Source organism: Papilio xuthus, unplaced genomic scaffold (genome assembly GCF_000836235.2).
Source record: "Papilio xuthus unplaced genomic scaffold, Pxut_1.1 DF825946.1, whole genome shotgun sequence".
Classification (NCBI taxonomy): domain Eukaryota; kingdom Metazoa; phylum Arthropoda; class Insecta; order Lepidoptera; family Papilionidae; genus Papilio; species Papilio xuthus.
In genome coordinates, this window is record NW_013532703.1 from 16,011,644 (window position 1) to 16,034,001 (window position 22,358).

The window sequence follows — 22,358 nt, forward strand, 5'->3', positions numbered from 1 at the left end:
ACTTTAACCTCTCAAGAGAGAGTAAGACGAACTATTCAAGGGTACGCAGTCTTCAGAAGTAGGTCACGCAGAACTGACATCTGGACATGGATTTAATTCCCATATCTCTGATTTAATTTGACAATAAATAAACGGATTTATCTGTCAGTAAAATCACTTTCTTACCTTCAGTGTAATCGTCTAACAAAAGTTACAAAGAACTATTTTGATTTGTTTTAAAATTTTAAATGAAATTAAAGTTCTCTACATGATAGTAAAATTCGTTTTTGAATCCATTTCTGGCCGTAGCACTTTGTTGCCAATCTAACAAACTTTATAAAAAAACCATACAAAATCAAGTCGCTTTTTCTTTAACATTCAGCATCACTTTCCTGTTAGTAATCGGATTTGTACAATTTAATGCTGACTGTACAAACAACATAATATTTTATGAAAATTATACCGTATTTTAGTTAAATCAAAAAAATAAATAAAACATTCTGCTTACATAGCTCTTTGAAAATTCCTAAAGATCATTATAGGGTTGGTTTTCACATAGCTTTTTAATCTACTTGATATAAAAAGCAATAAAAGTGAGTTGAAGCTGAAATCCCAATTTGCCCAAACTTTGTTCTGTCATCGTCTTGCAACTTTCATTATAACTGATTTATCAAGAGATATGGACATCTGCTCAGTTACCCGACATAAATTTAGTTACTCTAGTATCTTTTCTAAAACAGTAAAAAATTAAGAACTTTGTAAAAAAAAACTTTAATTTATTTTTTCACTCGAATTAATTCCTACTCAATTGGTCCCATCGATTTTTAATGTATTGTTGTGAATTTAACATTTATATTTGGTTCAATAGGTGTAACATAAATTAATTATGATAATATTTTTAAATGTTGAGATGATATATCTTTATCTCACCTTTTTATAAGATTCTGTGCGCGACAGTTGTGTCCGCTAAGTTGGATTTGTGCCAACAACTCGAAAGCTTTCATCGCTTTTTGTTATCTACTGAATCTCAATGTGTATAACTAATTTATACTTATTATGTGTAACTTAAAGTTTTAATATGTTGAATAATGACATTAAAGTAAGATAAATTTGTTTGCTGCGTCAAATTTCATCAAGATCCGTTGCGCCGTTTCGGAGATACCTTCAAACAAACATACATCTAAACATTCGCATTTATAATATTAGTAAGATATATAAATTTTTTCTTTTAAATTTGTTAGTACGTAAATCTGTTGTCTTAATAAAATTTAAATATTAACTATCTTGGTTTGAACACATAATATTTCTTTAAAAAAAAAACTACGTGAAAAACGATTTTTACGATGCCCTATAAATTTAACATTCAAAGGACCAGATTTGAGAAGATCTTTTACAAAGATTTTAATGTAAGCAAAATTCGTCGAATAAGTTGAAAGACATCAAGTAACATAAATTGGATTAGACAAAGGCTTGTGTTAATTAAATACCAACCTGTCGACCTAATTTAATTTTAAAAAGAAAAATCATTTCAAGTCCGTTATGGAGCCTTAGTCATTTTATAACATTTATGAAGTGAGTAAACAATTTTAATAAGCTTTTTGATTTATACTATTTTACTTAGCACCTATTAAATAAAATGAAGGCTTGCGTCGTTAATAAATCAAAATTTTCCTTCACAAACAAATGTTGTAACTTACTTCATATTTTTTTTAGCTTAGAAATAACTTAGATTTATGTAAAGCAAACATTTATGCACATCTATAGATCCAGAAAGTTGTCAGTTTATTTGGCAGTAAATTGGATCATCCTGTATAAACTTCTAAAATCTTTATTATAATAATGTAGTCTTAATATTTATATCACGAATTTATCTTTTTTTTATGTACTCGTGCAGACGTTTTGACTCGTTAGTGGTAAAGTTTTAGGAAGCGAGCGCTCGTTACTCTTCCAAAGCTTTGTGGTAGCAATGTCTTATAATTTCTTAACGTAATAAAGATTCTTCTTTTGAGGATGCTTGTAATATTTGATAAAGTTCGTAATAAGTTATATAAGCTTCGGAACTTCCTTTCGAGCTTTTCACCGCTTTTGCAAATAACGACATAAACGAGATTTTATCGTACATCGATGGCGTTTGTGAAACATCTTTGAGTTCGAACATCCTACCTTTTAACTTGTCAAAGCTTACTGTTCTCTGTTTCAGTGGCAGTTTTTACATATTTCATATATTTTACTTTTCTTACACACTAAAATGTTTACTATCCACAAGGTTCTATAGTGATGGTATGTAGATGCCTTTACAAATTTCAATCTAGCAGCAAACCGTTCGACACGATTTTGGTAATGGATTTCAGTATCTATCGCATACTACTCACTCAACATCTGACAGAATTATTGAGTTATTACTGACAGATAAATTAGATCAAAATATTGTAACGTTTCTCGATAGTTTGTAAAAATTTTTGCCTGTAGATGTTTTGTAAGAACACTTTAAAACCAAAAACTTTTCCTATAATTCATAGGAACAGGTAAACAAATGAAAAACAACTTAATTAAAGTTTTAATTAAGTACTGTGACACGGTGCTTTGTTTAATTAAAAATAAAGTTAATAGCAAGTTAAATGCTTAGTAGGCTTTCTGAGTAAATTACGATGTTAATTGTCACTTTACAGTGTTTATTAACGCAGTGCTTTACTGCTTTTTATAAAACCTTTTATTATTATTTTTCACTTAATCCGGTTCTTCGAATATTTGCAATTTGTCCGATTGATATGTTAAGCGGACAAATTGCAAATCCCTGATGAAAGGTTCCAATTATAACCAGAAATACATTTTATAAAAATAAAACATAAGAATTTTCATGTTATACAAAATTCCATTTATAATTTTAAATGTACACTTTTAAAAACACAAAGATAAATTTATTTAACTTCCATTTATTTAAAAAGAAATAACATGACACAAAAGTACACAAAACGTACATTGTCAGATATATCTAGAATTCGTACATGAAAAGGTAGAGACAGGAAATTAAATCGCCAGCCGCCGCGCCGCGCCGCAGCGAGACGCGGCCGGCTGCTACTGTCAAATGTGGGTTTTTTACTGAATATCTATTTACTGTTACCTCAATACAGATTGTGTTTGTGAAAGAATAATTTAAATCAAGTATTTTTTCTGGAAACTGTTGTTATATTTCTGTATAATAGTATTGCATTATATTAAACAGAATGTAAATTATACAAATTCCTTACTAAGTGAGAAATAAATTTAATTCGTTGATTGTACATAAGTAAAGAAAACTTAAAATTAAAGAAAAACTTTTAATACTATTCAAACGAACCCAAACAAGATGCGGTATCGTTTAATTACGAAGATTTTACGGCAACCTTTCAGGTCCATAATCAGATCAACATCATGCCAATTAGATTTAGTCAATTTGTATTTAAACTCAGAAGCTATTATACCAAAATACTAGGAACAACATAGCTAGCATAGACTATTAAAATTGTTTGCGCGCATCTGACAAGAGCACATAATACATCAGCCGTCGAGCAAAATGACGCGCTTCAGTCACTTTGCTGACGTCATGATAGTGATGAATGAACTCCAGCAGATGGGAGGTTAACAAATAAATGGAAGGCAGAACTTGCGATACTATTTGTTTCAATTGAATTAAGATAATGTACATGTCTAAATTTTGCATATAATATTATTTGAACAAAGGAAGGATATAGGCAACAACTGAGTCGCAAAAGAGACTCTTATCCTTTCTACGATTTCAATTAATGTTGGTTCAATGAGATGTTGTGGTTGTGGTATCATCCGGCGCTTCTCTCGTCGTGCTACAACTTTAAGGTTTTGATTAGACGTGTGTAAATTAGCGCTGAACCGGTTCAAAAGTTCAGCTCACATAAACTTGAACCGTTGAGTTGCAGCTCAGCAAGCTAATTTGGCTCACAGCTTATCGCGATATACGAGGTGCCTATGCGCAGTTCGCATCTCGAAACGTAAATCATAACTCTATGCAGGTACTAATTGAGCTGAACTGCGAACCGGTTTACTAATTTGTAGAAATAAATTTTAGTTGAATAATCCATGACTTGTGTACAGGTGCTGGCCGGTCCTGCGGGCGTACGTTGTGGGGGCCACGCGTCACGCGTCACGCGCAACGCTACACCCGCCACTCGCAGCGCAATCCAATAGATGAGGAGGAAGCACGATGGCCTCCTTCAAAGGTGAGTACACTCACAGTATTACTTACTTTTCCGTACTTTAACAAATTGTTAGTCAAAAGTATCTTTTGCACCTGAGTTGTACTTGTGTATTCGAACTAGCCGGCAGTAGAACTATCAATGTGACATACACATTTACAAAATGTTACCGATTTACTAAGTAATTTGTTTCTTAGTCAAGTCAGTTTTCCATTTTGTCCTATTTTATTGTTTCCTTTATCCTTCGAGAAGCGAGCATACCTTTTGTTTAAAAGCCGGCATCGCATCTACAGGTTCTCGAATGTCAACTCAAATGTCTCTAATCCTCAAGGACGTAGATGATCGCTTCGGTGTTCGCACTGCTCGATAAAAAAGTATTTGGATGCCTATCTTTAGTTAGTTTCCTTATATATTATCTTTCCCATTTCTTTCGCGTCTTAACAAATGTACGTTTTTGAGAAATGTAATGTTATATGCAGAAATATTGATATTTTGGCTTAGCCAGTATCGTGAGCAGCAAAACACAAAGCTTTATTCCACGCCACGGCGCGCTGCCGTAACTCCGTTATCCCGCTCCGCTGGCGACGCGAGCTTTCGGAAGCTTACAAACCGGATGTGTATACTACGATTCTATAAAAACAAAATTGTTATGTGCCTTTTTATTTAATGTTTACATTATTAGGGATATCCTAATCAAATACACATTTATAAGGATGGGTTTCCATTGTTGACACACCTGTATAAAAACATGTCGATAATCAATTGCATTCCCTTCGAAAAAGTAGAGACAACAATTAAATACGTTTAAAACGTATAAAGAATATAAATTCGCGTTTCGTTCGTGTGCGCTATTATATCAGTGTAGTTTCATTTGCGTGTGATATTATTCGTGTGTGTAATTGTTCACGTGGATATATTTCTCGTTCTTTTTTCGTGCACTATATTCGCTTGAGGTTACTTCCTTTTCGTTTGTTTTACGACTTTTTCGACAATAGTTTACATCCCTATGCGCTCCAAACGGCCGCGGTGGGCCCGCGACTCGGCGACTAATTGAATTTACAATTCCGCGTATATCTTGTTTCGATCCAACGCTAAATAAATAAACAGGAGAACGTCAAATTCATTCAGTCATTCACTTTTTCAGTACTTGTGAAAATTGTCAGATAAAGTGAAGTATTGCAATGGGGATTAAAATAAATGATAATTAAGTAATATGAGTATAGTACATTCATTGTATTGCGTAGAATATAAAATAAATTCAGGCTTAAGTTACGTAAATATAAATTTCTAATGAATACATCTCATTTAAAAATTGACGTCAAAATTATTTTATTGGCGTCTTGCCGTAGAACAATGCATTTCTTGAAATTGGTAAACTTCTGATTTTACAATAGCATCTATCGATTCATACCCAAACTTGGTACTGGAAGCCGTAAGTCTTGAAGTTTTGTTAGAAAGAACAAAGACGACGAAATTTTTTGGTACTAAGAAATTGTATGGTTTCGGAAAGGATTACCGCAGTTCTTTCCGTTTTATATACTAATACTCACATTATAAATTGGAATTTCTTTTATGTATTTGCATTATGAAAACAAAAAACTAATTTTAATTTATTTTTTTACTATCTGCCTGTATGTCTGATCGATGTTGAAGAGATTTGGTTACTTTTTTCAACAGTGCTGACGAAGTCGAACCTGACTAATGGTTTAAAATATTATTTAGGAAAATAGCCCAAGTAGAAAGAAATATTCCAAATTCTATATATTCTCATTACCACAGTTAGTGTTTAGGTTCGCTTTGTGGTCGCGCGGCGGCGCTAATCGCCGAGTTAAATATCGTTCAGATTTAATTGTACTCAAACGTTTACTTATGCTAATGCGGTTTTAATTGTTAGTTTTACAAAGATTTATATTTGTTATAGAAATTTTTAAATGGTTATTACTTTGATAGGACAATTTAAAGTAATTTAATCCACTGTTTTATTTCTTTTATTAACATTAATTTATAAATCATGAAAAGGGTATCAATGGTTCGAGAACGTATAGATAATAAATGAAGAAAGCAAGACGAAGATTTATGGAGGGAAGGGAATTCTGAACATAACGAACCAAGCAAACTTATGCCTAGAGGCCGTATGCATAAGGATTTGGAGGTAATCCAATAACATATGCGACTAATACATAGTTCATTCTTTATAATAGCCATGAAAACCTGAAGATATAAGATTACCTGTAATATTATAAAGCACTATCTAAAAGAAATGTTGCGCTAAATATGAAATGCATCTTCACCTTCCAATTTAGGGATTTTTTTTCTAAAATATAAGATGGCAAACGAGCAAGCATCCACCTGAATTCCCATAGGCATCCATCATTACAGATCCGTTGCTTGCATTAATTCGACGGAGGCGCATAGAAAGAGAATATTTCCTCCTTCTACGCGTCCCATTCTCCGTTAAATCCACTTCCCCTTCCCATCGTTTGCTTATAAGAAAAGGCCTGGAAGGTAAAGACGTTTATAATTAAGCCTCCGGAACGATTTACAACAGTTATGATTACGACAGCTTTGGGTAAAAAAGTGAAAACCGCGGCACGTGCCTGCATGCTCTAAATAGGTATGTCTGACAAGCGTTAAAGCGTTGTCGTAACATAAAAAGCGTAATTCGCAGTCGGCGCGACTAATTCCCTTATCACGGCTCGCAAGCTTCCGCCTCTCTCGGTTCACATCACTATAAAACTAGGGAATTTTAAAAATTTTGGTACGAAGCATTTATAATATTGTCTAACGTAGCTTAGAATCTGCTCTGCGGATAAATTGGGGTTTCATTATTCTTGGCCCTGGAATAATCAAACCAAGAATCGAGGTTTTCTTTTCGTACTCCGGTTTCCATTAGGGAGTATTTTTAGAAATTATTAGTCAGAATCCTTTTTCGCGAATGGCGCGCTTTCGTTACCAAGTCAAGTGTCAGATTGATTAGTGAAGGGAAATAAACGTTGATATGATTTAATAAGGCTTGTGTTACGCCGATACACCGTCACAGTGTCGGATTTTCTACCTAACAGTATACATATATGAAGGTCGGTCATAGTTCGCTTTATGACATAAAAAATATAATAAAAATTTTCCACTGGTTTTGTATTACGTGATTTTTAATAATTTTCATTATGCTATATACATACATATTGTTGCATTCCAGTTAACAAGAGTTACTTACGAATATGCGGCAGCGCGATATCGTTAGCAAATACGTTTTTAATTAGAAGGCAACTTTAATATTCCCCAAGGCGCTTAATTACCGAAACTTGAGGATGCTACCTCCAATTATTTTTCTTGTTCGAGCGCTGATTTTATTGAAATTAAGTAAGCAAGCTGCCGTTTAATTAACTCGAGCCATGTTTAATACAGTTTCGTTATCTCAACGTTTGCGATCTTGTCCGCCAAATACTTTCTAAATTGTATACTTTAATAATTAAATATTTAGTAAAACGGCTTTTATAAAATTTGTTTGAATACAGTGCTTTCATATAATTATATTAAAAAGATAAATTAACGCATTTAAACACAACTTCTATACCTTCTTCCAGCTCGCATCCTGTGCGCCAACGATTTAATTGGTGTTCGTAATAGCAAACTTACGACTTAGCGCTGTCCTTTATCTTGACATCAAAATTATCTACTATAGTAGTTGCCCGTGACTACGTCTTTCCTCTTCTTCCAGTGTCTCTTCACTCTTGAATGTTCAAATATTTGTTCCTGTCGAGTGCAAGACGAAATTAAAGAATATCGATTAACAAACATAGTCCGTGTAATAAGGGATAGTGTAGCTTTCCAACAGTGCAAGAAATTTTTCAAATCGCTTCGGTCTTTTCGGATGCAAGCAAACAAATGATCAAATATTTCCTCTTTGTAATATTAGTATAGATACGCTAGTGTACAAAACACGTTTAATAGGGAGTGCCGCTCGCTTTTTTAGCGAGTTGTTCAATCGCAATCGTACACATACGGGGTCGTGACTCTTTTTATTTTGCTGCTGATCCAACACGGCGATACTACTTTGTACCCACACTGCTTACTCACTATCCAACTTTGATTTATAAACTATACAGAATATCTGAAGTGATTGAAAAACTATTAATATATTATCCGTTTTTATCAAAAACAATGAGAGAGTTGTAGACATTCAGCAATGCATGTGTCACGGCAGTGGAATTCTACGGGCAAATTTGTCATGGTAAGTTGACACGTTACTTCTCACTCGGTTGATTGCTCGGGTCTCTGTGGAAGTTGGCGAAGTGAAACTCAAACAGAAGACCGCCCGTGCGGGTTCATTACAGCGCGGCCCGGCAGCTGAGGTTCTCTTAAGTTCCTACACATATGTAATGGATAGTTCTCGTCTAAAAGGGTTCGATTAATGTATATGTTTATTCATTTAATGCAGAAATTTATGACAACGAATAGTGAAGCTTACATAGTTTTATATGGAGTTCTAATAGTATATTTAGTGAACATATTCTTTTACTGGTAGAACACAAATTATTACGATTTCATTGTAGTTGTTTCTGACAATACAATTTAAATCGCCTTATATTCGACCATCTCCTGTCTTTGTCCCTCAAGCAGAAGGTTTTTTTTTTAAAACCGCTAGCACTTTTGATATTATATAAAAAAAATACGACTCAAATAAATACTCCTAAAGAGTTTAGGTATGCGTGTTTTATTCCAAACATCAACCAATTAGACGGTAAATATTAACACTTAACTATTTAGCATCTAATAAACTTGTTTAAGACTGTATGAGTTATAAACTATGAACAGAGCTTGACAACTGTTCCAACATTTAGCGTGTACCGGAGTGTTAGAGCGTCATTAACGTGTAATCAAACACCCCGTGAAGTCTGGAGCATCGGCGCTCTCAGAGCGGGCGGCGCTTATCAGATGCCTGAGTTTACACTCTTATGGAAGCATCGAGCTACTCAATTAGAGCGGGGGGTAATGACCTATTCAGTGACGTCGACCCTTCTGACTGTTCGGACAGATTCTTAAGTTGCGTCAATGTCTTCAACTAGATCTTTGCAAATTGTAGAGACTAATCATTTTCAGTGTAATCAGTATAAAAATGACGTTAAATTCATTTCTTATTATCAATTAACATAAAAGTCTACTTAAATTGTATAGAGTCTTTCAAACTACCGCAAATTCGGTGTTCGTAAGAATCGAGATTCCTAAGACGATTAAGTTTACGAACAGTATGTCAGTAAAAACCACGAAAGTTTTAGCTTATAAATATCTCAAATTTACTTTTTATGTTTGCGTTTTTTTTGTGTGGAAATGACCTGTTTCATTTAGAAATAATAAAGTTAAAAAAGGTTCAATCACGTTATCGATTTCGCGGGCACTGGTCAGTTAGTTTTACGGATCAACCAATTCATTTTTTTTTTATGTTATCGTGTCAAACCAGCAAGAACCGTGCAAGCGTTGTAATTCCGAAGTCAAAATATATTAATTATAAGTAACATGAAAAGAAATGGAGTGTATAAAATGAATAGCTAAGGATTGTATATCATAATTGTTTTCACGGCACAACCTTTTTCGTCCTAAGAATTCTTATCCAAAGTATTATCAGAATCTGTGCTGCGGTTGAAGTGGTCATGCGTTGATTTTTATTCATACATAAAGACGATTTAATTTATTCATAAGTTGTTCGTGCTATCAATAGGGATAATTGAATTGTGGTAAACGGCTCATTATTATATGAACAAGCAGCAAAATTATATAAAATAAAATAAATTTGCGAATTTTCAGAATGACAATGTATCACTAACTTTTTCATCTTCTAATTTATTATTTGTATTCGTGTTATTTCCACATATTATTTAACATTATTATCATCAATAAATGTTAACTTTAAGACAGATTGTAAACTTAATTTTTTTATCAGACGTACTAATAGTTTAACGTTCAAATGCTTCAATTAATCATTATTATTGCAGCTCATTAATAAGCATTTACGCAAGTCATAATGGTGTTATAACTTATTGGCATACTCTCTAGAGTTATGTTAATGCTCTGTGGGAAACACACTTGATGTTAATTCGCATCAATATGTCTTTACACAATAAAGCGTCTCTGAATAATGCCATAAAATTGTAAGAACACACTAATTAAATGAACGAGAAGAGCTTAGGCAATTAACGTTTTTAGGAAATTTATAACATTCTCGTTAATAAATCGATATAAAATAAATTGTGGTGCTTGCAGAAGAGCTGTTTTAATTAATTTTCGTAGGCGATGTCGCGTCGAACGCTTTGTATAATTTATGTTTGATGAATATCATAGTGCGCAAATATTTATCTCAATAATTTGAAAATTGTTAACTAAATTTTGCAAATTGTTTAATAATTGATGAACAAGTATGCTCATTACAATAGCTATATTCATTTTTTAATAAGCTTTTATTAGATTTATGATATTTATAGGAACTAAAAAACACAAAGAACGCGTCAAGACGATTTAAACTACTAACTGCTTATGGCCACCTTCCAACTCCAACATCAGATTAGCGCCATGTCATCAGTCAGTAACCGGGAAGTGGAACAAATTTTATCTGTAAGATTTTATATCAAATATAGGGACATCTTAAACTAAGTAAAACTTGTAATAATAAGATATATAGACCCAATAATATCAATTGACAAGTCAACTTGGCATTTAATGTGGTATTCAAGAACTATACTCAATCAATTATCTACAACCAAAGTTTACAGTAAAACAGATGAACTAAACTCTACGTTCAAATGCTACAAAAACATTGAAATTTTTTCCAGTTAAGAATTTTTTACCCTGGGTTTAACAATTTTGATTTTATCGACAAGACTGGCACATGCTTTAAAATTTTAAAGGGTTTTAAAATACTTTGTAGCATAATTTAACCCAGTAACCCAATTTTATAATAGAATAAATTCTTTTCATGGTCCTTATTTTCCAGTCCCGTTTCAAGTTTGGTCAAGGTTTACGCCTTCCTTCTTTCTTTTTTATGATATTTTTTAGAAAATTAGTGTGATAATAAACTACAACGTAAATGCAATGCCATAAAAATTAGGTTAAATTTAAAACAAATATGTATTTTGTTATGTATCGATATTATAAATTCACATTGATATGAACAACGGCGACGGTTACGTCGCTCCTGTTAAGGAGAAACACTCTGAGCTATTTGTTGTACGCATGCAAACACTTTTGTCCTCCGTTCGATTCGTATTCTCCATTAGATTCGCGCATTTCTCTGAATACATTTCTTTTAAGAGTAAAATAATATTTCACGAGGCATTCAAAGATCATCATGTCTGCGAGTAAAACGATGACGTACAAATGGATTTAAACCAAAGCTAACCAAACAAGTACAATAACCACAATGAAAAGATTTTTCGAACAGAGTATAAGCCCATAATGCTTTTAAATTCAAAGAAGCAAAGGAAAAGATTTTGTATTAAACATTTCTACAACAGCGCAAATACTGCTTCGTGAAAACTCTAATGTCTGCAAAATGCATTACTAGGATTTCAAAAGATTGTAAAATATCCTTTGTTATGAAGAATACTTTAGAAAGTTTTAAAATCTTATCGAGTGGCATAAAATATGTTTTTATGTCAGAAGGTGGCAAATGACCAAGCAGCTACCTGAAATCGCCGTATTAGTGAAACGACCGGTGCCCGTAGATATTCCCAATTGCAGATGCGTTGCCTAGACCTATTTTTTTACAGTTTTAAAATATTATATGTCGTAGTAGAGATTAGAATGCAAGCAGTAGCTGTGCTCGAGACGCAGCGCATGATTGGGGCTCGTGTAGGATGCGGTGTGTTTGTAAACTGCTCCGGGCAGCAGCGGGGCCCAAATTTTAATATCAACCGACTTACCGCCCTCTCTACATTATCATATATCTCATGTTATTTTAAGTAACTGACATTCAGAATTCTTGATATTATATTTTGAATAATATTGTAAAATATCTTCTATGAAAGTAATCTCTTGTACAAATATTTGTCGAACAAGTTTTCTTTTTCAAAGAATACGTTTAAATTACTTAAAAATTGGTATTTGAAACCAAAACATTATCTAAAATTAGTCCATATTTATGAGAATAATCTATTTTTTTCTCTTTTATTGAAATAGTTACGCGGTATCGCGGTGGGGAGCGACGTCGACTAGAGGCTGACAACATGATCCAGTGTTGTGTCGTTTTCATAAATAATTAAAGTAGTAAAGACTAACTTACAAATACGAGTGGTAGCTAGCCAGTAAGGAAATGGGGAACGACCTTAAAAGAGCTTCTAAATCCACTATTCTCTAATCCGGAGTTCGCACTAAATCCATTAGCAGGAAGCACACGGCTAATGGATACACCAATTATTTTCGCATGAAATCATCTTGTAATCATAAAACATCCAAACTACTAATTTCTAATTGATTTTAATTTTTTCCCTGAAATATAATGTATAGCTGTCGCCCGCGTCTCCGTCTGCGTGAAATTAAAAAAAAATTACTTAATTAAGACTGTGTTCTTCCAGACTATGTTTTCTACATCTATGCCAAAATTTCATCGAGATCCACGCAGCTGTTCTGGAGATACCTTCAAATAAACATCTTTCCATCTAAACATTCGCATTTATAATTTTTAATTTATCCCGTGAAATATGATGTAATTGATTAGCTCGCACTATACAGATACAATCACATAATTGACCTAGTTCATGTTGTTAACACAATTGTACCTGATTACCAGCGACACTGCTTTGTGAGATTTAATTGCTAAGATTAATGCAATTTATTATCAAGCCACGTTGATGTTCTTGTTATATACATTTATATAATTTGTAGGTTAATGATATCTTATTTAAATCTATTTGTAGCAGGAGTTCGCAATGAGAAATTAATCACAAAGTATTATATTTTGTGATGTTAATTTTTTGTAGAATAGATACATTACCTTATGTACATTACAAGGAAATAACTAAGAAGTTATCAAAGGATGAATTAGTTTAATTAGAAAGATAAGATTAATGTTAATACAATTATATATCTTATCCTTTTATATCTTTCTAACAAAACGAGACATCGTTTTGGATATTTATTACACACATATAACATAGCTGCGTATATTCCTTCATTTCCTTTCCTTTAATAACAAACTCAGACATACATACGGATTTGTTAAAATGACAAATGATGTTATTAATAAAAAAATGTTTTTTTTTGTGTAATAGCTTAGATATTCCTAATTTGATTATATCTATGTTTTTAAAATGTATTCATAAATGACTAGAAATCTTAAGAACTATATGAAGTGGCACTTTCATCTCAACGCCGGCCTCCGGCCCTGCCCCGGTCTGCCCCCGCCCCCGCCCCGTCCGGCAGATTTATTACTTCCCCCTGCTGATATTGGAATCGGCTCAGTTCGATTGGCCCGAGACTTGACTTTGTCTGATTGCTCTGGCCGAGGCGATTACTATTCAATATTCTTCATTTAACATCTTTAAGAACTTTCATTGAACAACGCTGCTATGAAAGGTACTTTCAAGGCGATAGTACATTGTTTTCCTATGGTGGGAAATGAAGTTTCATTTACACGCTTAGAACAAGTTACTATGCAACTTTGTTATCTATAATACTATATAGCAAGTTGATAACAAATATGTACACGTGTCTTAGCGAACACAATAACTTGGGAAATCTTTGCGCGAGACCTTGCCTCTAATTGTCACAATATATCGCACGCTTGTTCATTTGTTTTGCTACCAGGTGAATATATACCATAATTATTTATTTATTGTACAAATAATGAAGTGTATACAGTGTAACAACTGAAGATAAAAGAAAGCTGTATATTTCTAATAATGTACATACTTACAGACAAAGTTTTTATGAGTAATTAAGTTAGGGTCTAAGCTAGGAATAAGTAAGTTCGAGAGCAACACGTGTGACACGGTCTACGCAGCTAGTAAATGTTTACGAGCTAAGTTGTTACGCTCCCGCCCCCATACTGCACGACTTTCACTTTAATTATTAAACTGTTTTATAGCATTGGATGCTAACTTTATGATACGGTCAGTGTGTTTATACAGAAGGTAGTAATCGCAATTTAAATAGGAATATATTTCAAGTCCATGTACATATCTAAACAAATCTAATGTTATTATAGGATGTTCCTAGACTAAGTTTAATTTCTATAAAAAATTTATAGAGATTATTTTAAAATACACGTGTAATTTCGTGTGTAATTTTAATTATTCGTAGAATATCAACCAAATCTATTGGATTGTAAACAAACGTTTGGAAATTCAATGTCGAAGTCCTATAATAACAAGCATTAAGATCTGGTAGCCGCGGCCTGTCGATTTAATAAATTTACTTACCTAAGGGTTGTCCGATGCTGTGGGCGGCGGGGGCGGATGGTGGGGGGCAACTGATCATGTAAGATAACCGCCAGGATATAGAGTGGTCACGTGCCACATAAATAGACGGCTACGTGGGTCCGGAACTTGTGGTCTAATTCATATTATTTAAATCAAGTAGATATGTGAGGACTGAAGTATCCTGGATTTTACAACAGCTATAGCTGAGAGGGCGATAAAAATGTAAACGTATATGAATTATACGACAACGTATTTCGGGCATCGACGAACATGAGTTTAACATATTACAATAACGCTTTAATGTATATATTTGCAAGTTTACAACAAGAGTATGATAGTAAACAGTTTTAGGGCGGCCTCGAAGTCTGAAGCGCTCTCGTCTGCCTCGACGACATCTGTAGTGGCCATTTCCAATGAATCACAATCGATATAAAAGTTTTGTTGCGCCTGTCTGTTATATTTTTACTTAACAGTTTTATTATGTGAACTTTAATGTCAATTTATTTTTCTATTATATTTATTTACAAAGAAGATGTTTAAGCTATATTCTCTTGTAACTAAATCTTATGTTTTGCAGGACGTCCCCTTTGTTTGTGAGACCTTTTTGTTTATTTTGTAAAAATCCATGTGTAGTGTGAGTAGGTGCGAGAAAATTCATTATTTATACGTTATTCGTTCATAATATGTCCCAGCTGTTGTAATAATTCATTTCGTAAATTACTCGACTCGACCAACCAATCGGGATCCCCGTTCTGCAATAAGCAAACTCTTATCGTATAAAAGCTAGTACGCAGTATGAAGTTAGCGCGGCTCCCGGCCCACCTGCCCACCTGCCGGCAATAATTCAACTTTCTATACGAGCTCGTGTCGGTGACAAGTTTCCTATACTTTCCACATTAATGAAACATGGCGATATTTACTTTGCTATGAATTTTTCCTAACTCTTTTTGAATTTAGAGCCTAGGATATGGGATCACCTTTTTTACTCCACTTGATTTTAAAGCGAGTCGCATTAATTTTTTTTTACTGCGTTTCTTATGTTTGTCTCATTACAATGCTACACTTAAAATGTATATAACAAGCCACTAGCCATAAAAATCTTACTAATATTAGGTAGTAGCTATCTTTCTCCCGCGACTCTGTCTGTGCGTAATAAGCAAAACTTATAAACGTATGAAACTTTATAATTTAGCCCGTTAATGTTAATAATTTCTTATTAATATTTATATTTTGATCTCAACCTACTGAAATATAAGTTCTTTACTCCGCAAAGGGTATCTTCAGTATATATAAATTAGGATATTTTTAGTAAAGAGACTTATATATTTTCATCAAATGAAATTGCTCAAGATCGTGGAAATAATTACTTTAAAAACAAATTTTATTACAGTGATTTATAAGAAAACCTCTATATTTATTCATGCTTCAAAAAAATTGTTATTAGAGGCAGTATTGAAAATGAAAAATTTCTCAGTAGTTTTCCTTCATCGATTCGCTGTTTTAGCGAATTAAAGTATTTGTTCGTTCGTTTGCCAGCAGTTATCAATTCCCATTGTACACGTGTGTACTGTTTGTTGTTGAGGTGGATGTGATAAGATGGGTTGCATTGTTTCAGACTGGCTGACGGTGACGTGGGCGCAGAGCGGCATGCAGCTTCAGCCGGCCGCAGCAGACGATCCCGATTCCGTCAGGAACCGGTGAGCACAATTTACTGCTCTAACCGTCTATTTCTACTCTAACTTGTTCTAGAAACCTAGAGAAAATTAGAAATTTCATTAATTTCAAGTATGAATAAACTTGAATCGATCTGATAAAAATGACGCACTGTTTACCTTTAAAAATATCTCTCGATTGGTGTCTGTTCCACTAAACTGGTTAATAATATTTGGTGTTTCCCGAACGTAAATACTCTATCCATTAATATAATTTCTACGAATATAAGCTTGTATCTACAAGTTTTGGGTGCGATCTCCCTCATATGTGTTATGTGATCTCCGAAATTCATTTGTACAGCATTATCTAGCTTTCTTACAGCGAAGGAAATCGTAACTGCACATATCTGCGAAGAAATTCAAAGGTGAATATGTGAAATGAACCAACCCCCACGGTGCTAGCGTGGTTGACAAAAGTCTTCTCCCCATTACAAGAGGCGCAGCAAAAATAAACAATCAACTACATACATCCAGATATGACACATATATATGTTGTACTGATTTATTAAACGTAGTAAACACACACTGACACACTCATCATTACTACTGCTGATAAAAAAATGTCCAAATATGTGTAACTTTAACTTTAATTAAATCAAGCAAAACGTTGACTTTGTTGTGATCGACTGGGAAAGCTGGGAAAAGTTTAAATGGATTCAGTAGGGTTGCGCATAAGCAGCTAGCAAACCTTCTGTAACGTGCGCAATACAAAATATTATTAAGATTTTTCTCTCATACACGCCATTCTTTGCTTTACCAAAATCACATGAATAACTAAATCTAACATGTATTTCATAAGAAACATGTACCTTTTCCGAGCAAATATTCGCATCACAAAGAAGACGATGCTTTCATTGTATATCTATGATATGTGAGACTTCCGAGGAATAATACAATCCAGTATCCGAGGTATTATCTATACGTCTTCTTTGTACTACATATTATATTCCGCCGTAGACCGGCACAACTGGCGAGCGGCCAACATACTACCTACATAAATAATATCTTACATTTAAACCTTAAGAATTATAATCTCTAATATCTTTTAATACTCCTCTTCAGCTATTACTATATATCTATAAAATGTTATTACTTTCAAAATCAGATTAAACAGACGTTTTTATTCTCACCACTTAGCATAGCATGTAGTTAAGATGATGTTAAACAAGAGTGATTTGTAAATATGTATTGAAACATATTATGTTTTTTGTGGCAGCCCTATTGCTAATGTTCTCTTCATCGGGTCTGGCTCAATCAGTTTGACATTAGGCAGCCCGTAATTGTGTCAGGCCGAATGTGCCCAATGGTTGTGTGGGGCTATTAAACGCCTAATGACATAAGGCCATGTTTTATAATTTGACGAAAAAAACATTCGTTACTTTTTTATTAAATCGATTTAATTATTTATGATGGATAAAGAGCAGAAGCAGCATGTTACAAGTGATATTGGCGTCATCAAATATTTTTAAATGATGAATATTCGAAGCCCGAGAATGAGTTCAGGATAATGCGGTAATGGGATACAATTATCTCGCATCAAAGTTTCCGGCACGTGTCCACACTCCGCGTAATATTTCCTTCGTCGACAGCCGCTTGACAAGCAATCACCGGCGGCGCTACCGGGTGGTCATCGCCGCTCATCCGGCTCACGCTATTGATGTTATGTGCTCTCGATCCCTTGTAATGATTATGTACGTTACGCAATGTTAAATGTAGTTAATTGCAGGCCATTAACACCAAGTGATCCAGTTAAACACGATCTTCTTAATGTTTATCGCATGTTAAGAATTGACTGTGTGTGGAGCAGGTGCGGGCGCGCCGGCAGCCTAGCGGTGACGCCGGGCGAGAGGCTGCTGGAGCTGCTGCGGCCGAGCGCGCCCTCTGACACACCTGCGCCACGCCGCCACTCCACCGCCGCGTGCGCGCCACCTCCGCGCCCCGCCGGCTTCGTGTACTGCCCCTCCGATGCGCTGCCCTACTGCCCGCCTTCGAGACTGGCGCCGCCCAGATCACATGTAAAGGTACAAACATACATGTATCTAGCTTTATAAGAGCGGGCCTACATAATAGTTACTAAACTCGTGCAAAATGAAAATTATAAAAAGTAATACTTATCTACTAAAGATTTCCCCTTTTGAAAGAAGAAAACTTTAGAAATCACCAAAGGAAAGTATGTAATGCATTAAGTTGCAAAGACAATACAATAAATATTGGAACATAGATTCCGGGTGTTTCCCCGATCAGCCCAACGGGAAACACCCAAGATTGCAAATACAAATTCGATAAAAGTCCTACGTCTAGTAATGGTACAAAACGGTTCAATATTAAGTTTGCTCGCCGACATTTATTTTACGCCGGAAGGTCCGCGCTCCACGCGTTCTACACGTAAGATAATATTTCTCTCGAGCTTCATCGATCCTTATCAAAGTCATTATAATTACCTATTTAAGGCGGCGCCCCATTGTTTCTTAATGTAAATTAATATATCGTGCTAAGAGGATTAAAACATTCTTCTTTATTGGTTTACTTTGCTAACGTTTAAAGGATTCGCGGCGGGCCATTGATTTATATTATTAGAACAATAAGGTTGATTAATTGCTTTACGAGTCGCTTCGTTTAGATGTCTCCTGCGACACTGATTGGTTTGATCATATAATTTTACACAATAATAATTAAAATTATTGTGCACTATTCTGACTTTTGACAAGTGCTTATTTTCAATTAATCTAATGGTGTTAACTAATAATAAGAAATACAATTTAATATCAATAAATAGGATAAAAATGAACTCACTTCAATAAAAAAAATGTGCGTTGTGTTCTGTCAATTTAGTAATATTTTAATTCTGGTCTTTAATTCCAATTTATTTGTCGCAGCTACCTCCGCCGCCGCAGGCGTCACCCGTACAACCTCCTCCGGTACCACAGCGCACGGTACCCGCGGTGAATCCGGCGGCGTTGCCCGTGCCCCCCACTGCGGTGCCGGCTCCTTTGGCAGTGCACCGCGCTGCGACCCCGGTACCTCTGGCTGTGCCCCCGCCAGCGCCACCGCGCCGCTCGTCACCGCAGCCGCCCCGCCGCGTACCACCGCCGACTCCCCCGCGGCCCGCACAACCAGCTCCGCCGCCGACCGATCCCAACGGCAACCGGCGCACGGTGCCCCCGACCCCGACGCCGACGCAGCCGTCGAAGCTCGACTGCAACAAGAATCCGCAGCCGCCGCCCCTCAGGAGGCCGCCACAGAAGATGCCGGACACACCGTATACGCCGCCGCAGAACCAGATCAAGCGCTCCCCGAGCTCTGGCTCCAACATCAGCGTGCGCCAGGACTCTAACGTGTCCTCGGACTCGTTCAGCCAGACCTCCTCGCCCTCCTACACCACCAAGACTATGGAGGCGCCGCTACTCCCGCACCAGAACGTCAACAAGAGCCTCAACGCTAAGATAGCGCGTGGCCTGTTGCTGAAGGAGCAGCAGGACAAGGAGTCCGCGAGCACTTCCATCACAAAGAGCATGTCGACGCCGGCCTCGCTGCAGACCATAGTCAGGTTCCAGAACGGCAGCAACATGTCGTTGCACCACCGGGTGAGTCTCTAAGAAACAATTGATGATAAAACTAATAATTCGCATGTGCATCTTTTTAGACCTCCAAAATCCAACTTGAAAATTAAATGACAAAAAAAATTTCATTTTTATTTTTCTCATGCTCAATTAAGAAGCAGAAACACTCGGGGCGCGCCCGCGGCACGCCCCGAGTGTTTCTTCCGAACTTTTGATGCGTCCGGCGTCCAGCGTTCTTCGGACAAAACTTTTGAAACTTTCCATGTTTGTGCGCTATAGGTACTCTCATGTACACAAGTGACGTATTTCTTTGAAAGTGAACTCGAACAGTCGACGAAAGTCAAGTTATAGGTATATTGCGATGTTATGTAATTCAAAATTTTTAAAGTGAAAATATTAAATTCGTCGCGGCCAGTTGAATTTATCGATAAATGATTTTTTCTAGTTTATCAATAAGCGGTAAAGACAATACAATTAACGTCGTAATGATATTTGAGTCTGTTTATACATCTATAATTAATTATAAGAATTTACAATACCATACAATGGCAAACACAGCATAGTACTACTACCAAAAGCGGGTTTACTTATTTAATGTGGTTTAAATACAAGATACCGTTTGCAATGGTCAGAGGTAGTAATTGCCACAACAAAATGCTTTTAAGCCGTCAGATGAAATTTAGAACAGTAGCACAGCTGACCGTTGTGCGGATAATCGCTTCGCAACATTTAGTTGCACGCGCGTCGTAATGGCGGCAGAACCGCGACACAAGCGCGGCTAAAGCTACATTTAGTTCCATTGACCAATGACGATAGATATAAAATCAGTATTTATATTCATAATTTAAAGAGACACAGATTTTATTCATCTAAATAAGTATGAACTCATGTTTCATGTTAGAGATGACATTTCAATTACATATCATATTTACTTTTTACATTATATTGTTAATAGCATAAGTTTTTAGGAAACACAATAAGAGTCGTTAAGACGTCTACTACTCTTAGATCATTTCCATATTCTTCAAAAACTGTAATAACTTTTCTCCTTTAGCTTTTCCTTCTACAGTTTCTATTTCGCAATACAGTGGAAACTTGTCTTGCTTGTTAACCACTTTCTGCTATATATAAACAATATCAAATGTCAATTTTATTTATGATTTTCTGAGGAGCAACGTCCGACGCGTATCACTTGCAGCGCAGAACGTTTTATTTCACACTTGAAAGCGTTTTCCGTAAATTACACTTCATTTGATCGCAAATCTCGATTGCGGACTGGATTAAATTGAAAATGTGGATTTATCTGATTATTTCATTTAAGTGAGCATTTTAATCGGAGAAGAATTTTTTTCATGTGAAATTCTTTCATTTCTGTCGATTTGATCTTAATTCCTTTAACGACCTTAGTTCATTACTCATTATGGCAATACAGAACGTTAAAATAAACATGTATAGCGCAAATATAACACAAGGACTTTTCTTTATAAATAGCTTATGTGACAATAGGTTATGTGAAAATATTACCGTTTTATCCACACTTTTTGATGACCAGCGACACATCTGCAGCTCATTCAGTGATGTAAATGCTGCCCTTAAAACCCTTTAAGAGTATTATAATCTTTCTAAAGGTAAGTGCATACATAGGTAGTTGTATATGAGTTCTTATACTTGAAGGCACGACAAATTTAATTCATAGTATGAATAGAAAATTTCGTGACATGTGGTCGTTGGAGAGTAACGAGGTGCACGAGGCCGGTTGCAATCTCATCTCGGCAAACATATAATATGTCGCCCGGTCGCTCGGTTGCTCGCCCGCCGGCGCCTTTCACAGGGCGTATTATGTACGTCTGCACATTGAGTTGTCACTGCAATGAATATTATGTTTGACTTCAGTTTTGTTCGGTATATTATACATTCAAAGTTTATCACGATATTACGTTAGAAAACATTTAGAATTAATATTAATCATAATCTACGAACATCAGAAATAACGATGTAAGGATTGAAGGAAAAAAGAAGAAAAAAAATATTTTACTATTCACCGTTACCTTAAAGTCTAAACTGAAAGTTATGTGAGTTATTATTCAATAATAAACTAAAAATTCTTTTGACTATTTGTGGTTTCACTTGGTTTATGTAAACGTTTGTTCTAAATAACGTCTTGTTCAAAGGGAAAGTGATGACTTCCAAAAACTGACTCTGAGCTAGACATTTATATCTAGACATAAATTAAACTACTACAGACTACCGTTAAGAATGCCCGATTGATTTAAATTCTTCTCTTTCTTATGTATATCCTTTTTCACATTGTCACAATTAAATGACTGCTGATAGAGATGTATGGAAGAGTATAAAGAGTATGTACATACTATACCCAGCAACCACAGGGCAGGAAGATGACACAGTTGAGATATTTTGAAAAGACGTTTGCAGTGTAAATACAAATAGAAAATACAAGAAAGCAAAGAGCGGGAGTTGCGGACTGGACAG

General features: G+C 35.2%; 1 protein-coding gene across 1 annotated transcript in view; it reads left to right on the forward strand.

Moving 5' to 3' along the window:
* Nucleotides 1-4,125: 4,125 nt before the first annotated feature.
* Corin (corin serine peptidase) overlaps nucleotides 4,126-22,358 on the forward strand; it is a 33,292-nt gene continuing 15,059 nt past the window's right edge. Inside the window, exons 1-4 of the mRNA XM_013320332.1 lie at nucleotides 4,126-4,211; nucleotides 16,212-16,293; nucleotides 18,116-18,329; nucleotides 19,185-19,892. Of these exons, the coding sequence (XP_013175786.1) occupies nucleotides 4,196-4,211; nucleotides 16,212-16,293; nucleotides 18,116-18,329; nucleotides 19,185-19,892 (1,020 nt within the window). The 5' untranslated portion in view covers nucleotides 4,126-4,195. The remainder of the gene's footprint in view (nucleotides 4,212-16,211; nucleotides 16,294-18,115; nucleotides 18,330-19,184; nucleotides 19,893-22,358) is intronic.